This window comes from Gigantopelta aegis, unplaced genomic scaffold (genome assembly GCF_016097555.1).
Source record: "Gigantopelta aegis isolate Gae_Host unplaced genomic scaffold, Gae_host_genome ctg3983_pilon_pilon, whole genome shotgun sequence".
Classification (NCBI taxonomy): domain Eukaryota; kingdom Metazoa; phylum Mollusca; class Gastropoda; order Neomphalida; family Peltospiridae; genus Gigantopelta; species Gigantopelta aegis.
In genome coordinates, this window is record NW_024533613.1 from 17,328 (window position 1) to 24,256 (window position 6,929).

General features: G+C 33.5%; 2 protein-coding genes across 2 annotated transcripts; both read right to left on the reverse strand.

The window, feature by feature from the left end:
* Positions 1-3,420: 3,420 nt before the first annotated feature.
* Positions 3,421-4,788, reverse strand: LOC121392510 (prostaglandin reductase 1-like). The gene is made up of 8 exons (XM_041523696.1): positions 4,677-4,788; positions 4,572-4,617; positions 4,478-4,525; positions 4,247-4,428; positions 3,922-4,193; positions 3,761-3,866; positions 3,594-3,712; positions 3,421-3,531 (listed from the first exon to the last, which is right to left on the reverse strand). The coding sequence occupies exons 1-8, from the start codon at positions 4,786-4,788 to the stop codon at positions 3,421-3,423; spliced, it is 996 nt and encodes a 331-aa protein (XP_041379630.1).
* Positions 4,789-6,033: 1,245 nt separating this feature from the next.
* On the reverse strand, positions 6,034-6,660 carry LOC121392505 (RNA polymerase-associated protein LEO1-like). Its single transcript, XM_041523693.1, has one exon. The coding sequence runs from the start codon at positions 6,658-6,660 to the stop codon at positions 6,034-6,036; it is 627 nt and encodes a 208-aa protein (XP_041379627.1).
* Positions 6,661-6,929: the final 269 nt, after the last annotated feature.

Below are 6,929 nucleotides of genomic sequence, written 5' to 3' on the forward strand. Positions count from 1 at the left end.
TTGATACTACAATATTTGTCTTGTAAATATATTAGCATAAACAAGATTGCAAAATACATTATGTCATTTACACTGTTAAGATGGAACCAGATATTATATTTGATAGAGATGTAGTTGGCATGACAACAAGGACAATTTTCTGGTCAGATGGCGACAGTAATTATGAGATGGTCCACATTAACCATGAATATATACATATACCTTGACATGTAACACTCCAGCTGTTACATACTTCTATGGAAGTGTCATAAAGGAAAGGAAAGTACCTTTACTCTATACATGTACATGTATGTGTACATGTATATATATACATGTATGTGTAATATATGTACATGTACATGTATAATATTATGTGTAGCACTTCATATTAATATGTTTTTATTTGAGTACAATTGTTAATTAGTAAAACAATTGATTTGGAGGCCAACTGTCATTGATAATGTCATAAATGATGTCATAAGGTTGCAATCAATACATAATATACTAAGAGAGTCAACGTATTATAATTCTGTTTAATTGTGGCTCAAAAATTGATGATATAATTTACAGTATATATGTAACCTTGATATAATTGTGACTTATGACGTTTCTCTGGTTATAATATAATATAATTAAGCTCACTAAAAAACTATACTCTACATAATACTGAAAGCACTACAGTAACTATGACAACACATTAAAGGGGAATTTATAATACTAATGGGTACCTAACTGGCTTACTTTAATAAGACAGGAAGTTATCAGCTATTTAAGTTTTATAGGGATAGTAATATTATAGACAAACCATATCATGATTGAGACAGTAATTATGACAAAGAGTCTTCTAGTTACAGTTTGTGAGTCATCAAACAACAACACCAGTAACTTGTTATATAACAATCTCACAACATATTTACTATATGATAGCAATATTTGGCAGCAGCTGTTGCACAGATACATATCATGTGAGTAAGAATGCACTGTACAGTCTTGGTATATCCTTTAGTCATATTACAGTTGAATGTTTTAATTAAATCGTGGTCAGCATTTGAGTCTACAACTGGAGTATAGGGTGTACGTGACATGAGCTTAGTGAACCATGTGATATCTAAAAATATGTAATATATCTTGTCAAGCATACCACTATCACATATCATCACTAAGATGCCACGTATGATTATTACAGTGACAAAGTGTATAAATTTTGCTTTGTCATGTGCAGAATATTACTATCATTGACTATGCTATTGTATAAACTGTTTCTATAGTTATAAAAAGAATACTGTGACAAACAACATCTGGTCATTTCAGTTACAGATGTATATATAAAAAGTGAACACACAGTGATCAAATTGAACACGACCACCAACATTTAATCAAACAGAATTTACATATTTAATATGCTAACTACAAACTACAGCTGTACATGTATGAATTTCTATATAACAGCTGCTAAGGGTTATTGCACAACCATTTGTACATGTCTACTAAATCCCACTTGATCATTGCTCTAACTATTGCAGTGTTAGACACCAATGTAAATAATCCCACTAGCACACTAACTGAACTTAGTATTGTCTGTGTTCTTCTCCCTGGATGATTATAATACAACCTGGCATTATTATTATTAGTACCTAAGTAGGCCGCTTTTTTAACTAATGATCAGTTATGATGTTAACAGATATTGGAAACACCCTAGTTCCCTCATAGGCTTCAATGTGGTAGGAAATGTTATGATAAGGAGAGGAAAAGTGAAGAGAGAGAGAGAGAGAAAGAGAGTGTTGACATATAGTCAAGTCATCTAATTTAAAATACTACATATGCTGGCTACATGTGTCATATCAAGTAAATTATTTTAAACATAGACAATATGTAAGGGAAACTTCAAGTTCAACTTGATCTCTACCGATGAGTACAATCAACAGTTTCTTTTGAATAGCTAGTCTAGACTAATCCGTTGAGTTTTAATATGTGTGTGTAACATTAGCAGATAACATATATGACTTCGAACTTTTGTCTGTTTAAAGATTTGTAACCACAAACATTTCGAGAAATCTTTCAGCTGTCCGGCCACAGGTATGTGTTACTGTCACGATTGGGCATTGCAAATGATAGCAAACAAATTAGTTGTACTAACAATTGGAACAGTTTTCTTGGTAGTATGCCAAAAATAATATATATTATATCACTCATGCATGACAAGATGTGACCTTTCCTTTAATATTATTAACATGTGAAATTTAATAAAACAAATTGTAAAATGTCTTTATCAAAGCTCTCCCATGACTCATCCTATATTAAAATTAATACTACTACAACAGAAAGAATGATTAGTTAGTAGTCTATCTGTTTATTTAACGTAATGGTCTGTGAGTAACAAGTCGACATCAGCGCCGGTACAACCAGATCCGTGAACCAGTTACAAAAGGTGGAGCTGATAAAGGTGGAGTTATAACATTTAACCCCTATTCTCACTGAAGGTAGTGTTTATAGTTCATTTTTATAACAGAGAGAATATGTTGTATGTTTTAAATGACTTTTTTCCTCATACTTTTATAGATGGGACGAAAAACTAAATCTATTATTGCAAAATCACCAAAGAAGGCAGCCATGAGCTCCACCCATAAACCAGTGCAAAGAGGAAGATGTAAAGCTAGAAGAATAAATCCAGATACCAGTTCTAAAGTTATGACGTTAAGAGGACAGAAACTAGTACCAATATTGAGCGTGTCGGGATGAGTCCTAGAAAGAAAGTCAGACAAAGCTAACTAAAAGTGTCATTAAAGACAGTATTAACACTGGTTCCATAAAGTTACAGTGTGTAGAGAAGAGTGATTTACAGTCGGAGGGATCTAACTGTGATCAGTTGAATGCAAAAGAATCTCCATTACACCCACCAGACAAAGTTATATCTTTAGATCCCACTGAACAAATAATAGAAACTGGTAAAACTAGTCAAACCAGTTTATTGGGTACAGATGAAGCAGACAGTGGACTTAATTTGACCACACCCACATTTCATTTTACTAATAAAGACATTGATGATTTGGGATCACCTACCCCTTCCACACAATCACAGAAAGAACGTCGAAGACTTGCTCGTCAAAAACAACTTGAGGACATGAAAACAAGTGAACAATCTGATGAACGAAGATGGAGATATTTAAAACGCAAAGCAGATTATACAATGAAGAAAATATAGACGGAGCAATAGTGGCACCTCCTGTTGAAAAATCAGATAGACATGTTCAGTGGGTAGATGATGTCGAGTTCCATTGTTACACTCCTGAGCCACCCTCTTTACCTCCTTTGTCTCCGTTATAACATATTTTTTTATTTGTTATTTTAAAAAACAAATGACACGTATGTTCAAAAATCACAATTATATTTATATCATTTCAAAAATAGAGGTGTACAAATTTACCTCACGTTCAATAGCTGCTACACTTTGACAACTACTTTGCCAATATTAGCTCCTTTGAAGAGTGAAATAAAGGCATCAAAAATGGAGTCAAAACCATTAAACACTAATTCTTTATATTGTAGCTTCCCCTAAAGAAAGACAAGCTCTGATGGAACTAGTTCGCAAAGAAACACAATTCCATCACACCAACCTCTTGGATCCATTGTGTCATTTCTTTAAAGGCATCAGGCCACTGGTCCAACCAACGAGTAACAATAAATCCCTTAACTGTCAACTGTTTCCATAATATAATAGTTGTCACTGGATGAACTACAGTTGTAAAGATAATACATGTACTAATATAATTAAATAAATTACCTTTAGGAAGTTCTAGAGCATTATATTGAGATATAGCACCACAAATGGCAACTCTTCCAAAAGTGTTCATTTGACCAAGAACTGACTCAAAAAACTCTCCGCCCACCTAGTTTATTTAAGAATCACTCAAAGGTTGTATATACTTGTTATCACTCACTCACATTATCAAAGAAACAATCAACACCATTGGGACAGCTTTCTTTAAGAGCATCAGTAATTGTACTAATAGTTTTATAGTTATAAGCTGCATCAAATCCCAGGCTCTTTAAATAAGCTACTTTCTCATCTGATCCAGTAAAACCAACCACTCGTAACCCTTTGATTTTTGCTATTTGTCCAACAGCTGAACCTACAGCACCTGCCGCTGCATTGACAACTAAAGTCTCACCTGGTTTTGGCTGACATATATCAAGAAAGCCAAAGTATGCAGTAGCTCTGTTAAAAAATGAATGGAATATACAATTGAAGAGAACAGAAGTACATTACCCGGCACGGCATCCCCAGTACCCAAGGCAGTAGAGGGTGGGACAGGATTGGAAGGATCTAGTTTTCGTAGACCATGGATATGGCCAACTGGATTACCATCACAGATTGTATGACTGGACCAACCATAGTATCCAAAAATTAAATCACCAACTGCAAAGTCATTATTTTTAGATTGTATAATTCTATGAAGGTAGCAGTAAAAGATGATACATGGATTAGCAGTTTGCTAACTTTCCTACTTGTCCTCCTTTTATTACATTACCGACTCCAGTTACAATTCTATAATCAAGAATCAATAGTTACTTCCGACAGTTAGTATGTTTACCTTTGATAAGGATCTACTGTAATCCATTGAGCCTCCACTAAGAACTCTGTAATATAATTAACATAATGATAATGTCCTAATGCATAAAGATGGCTGCTGCCTGACCTCCATCTTTTAGTGGAGGTAGTTCTTCTTCAATAATTTCCAAATCTTCTCTCTTTGGAGTCCCTTCATAGTTTTTCTTCAGTAACCATTTGCGAGCTATGACAGACGCCATAATAATGCAAAGAACAAAACTAGTGGGTTTGCTGTTAGCGGAGATTCTGCTCAATATGAGGGGGCGAGGACAAAGTTGTCAATAATAATAATAATATATAAATTATTCAATTACTCTTAATCATCATTCTTGTAAATTCCAACTTCATAATTGTGTCTTTATTTGTCCAATTATAAATATAAAAATCATAGTGATTAATTCTTTTAAATACAAACTATGAGATTATACAATAATTACAACAAAATGCATTTAAACATTATCTTCCAAAACACTTTTCTGTCTATTAATACTATTAGGTAATCTAGTAGCCATTATTAAAGTAATTAATAATATAATACCTAATATAATATAAATAAGATGATAATCAATAAGATAGCCAATATTTTTAGAAGTAAGAGACAATGATACTGAAAAAATACTGCCAGCAAATGTTGGAGAAGCACATCTAAAAAACAATGGAATATATTCATCTATCAATGTTCATTCATCCATTTATCTGTCTACATATCTGCTTCTCTATCCATTTTATAATCATCCATCCATTTTATAATCTATCATCCATCCATCCATCTATTACCTAAACAATGAAGTCATTGACATAGCAAGTCCATTAATTGCTCCCACTTTATCAAAAGTGACTGAATTATTAATAAACAACGATGTTATAGCAAAATCCACACTAATAGCAATCCTGATAATCAACATTACAGTACACAATGTAAACCATAGAACAAGAGATCTATATACATATTGATATGATAATCAGTTAGCGATAATATTTATAACGTACTGATCAAGAGTTGTTAAATAATGAATGCTTGGCAATAGAAGTGTGAAGAATATTTGTATCATTGTCATTAAATAGAAAGTATTGATGGACCCCATCTTCCTCTCAAGCTGAAATAAAGTAAATTATAAGAAACAATATGGAACAAACTTACAAAAGGGTAAAAGAATAATGTGAAAGGAAGTAGAAGAGCTCCCACTATGCTCAACGATATTCCAATTTCGTGAAGAGAGAATCCAAGACCTCCTATTAAAGAAATGACAATGAAACTCTCGATGTAATGTAATGTGTTACCTAGGTAACCAGGAGTAGCACACCATAAAGAGTACACCTCATCAAACCCAATGACAGCAAAGGAGTATATACAATAGATAAGTAAGACTAATCTGGTCACAGGATTCCGAAAAAAAAGAGAGAGAGAGCGAGCTAAGTATAAAATATGATCAAATAATGGTTTATCACTTGAAGAAGAACTTGAGATTTTTAAAAGCTTTTATAAGACCACTTCTGAATGAAATTAATTTCTTCATAAACCAAACCTTAGTAAATTTGGTTGTTTTCTGTTTATCATGATCAATCAATCTCTCCTGATTATCATCTTGATCAATCAATCTCTCCTGATCATTGTCTTGATTGATCAGTCTCTCCTGATCATCGTCTTGATCAATCAATCTCTCCTGATCATCATCTTGATCAATCAATCTCTCCTGATCATCATCTTGATCAATCAATCTCTCCTGATCATCGTCTTGATCAATCAATCTCTCCTGATCATCATCTTGATCAATCAATCTCTCCTGATCATCGTCTTGATCAATCAATCTCTCCTGATCATCATCTTGATCAATCAATCTCTCCTGATCATCATCTTGATCAATCAATCTCTCCTGATCATCATCTTGATCAATCAATCTCTCCTGATCATCGTCTTGATCAATCAATCTCTCCTCATTGTCTTGATTGATCAAACTCTCTTCTTTAATATCCTCACATTCTTCTTGTAAAGTTAAATGATTATACTGTCTCTTTTCTCTTTTGTTCTTTTTAATAACCACACGAGGTATTTTAATAAACTGAAGAGACATAGAGTCTCGACGACCAGGTATGATACTAAGGACAAAGACCTTCTCCGCTTTTGTTTGACCTTAGTTTTGATCTCCACATCTTCATTATCAGTTTGAGCCTCATGCCTATCACTACTCAGACTGGTTTCCATGATCCCATCCTCATGTCCCTCTTCGTCTTCATTCATAGTTGAAGTGTGGGTGTGATTGGCACCTGAGGATACTGATGTCTCAGAGAATTGATCGTGTGATTCCATTTTCTCAGATGATCTACATGTAAAGTAGATAGT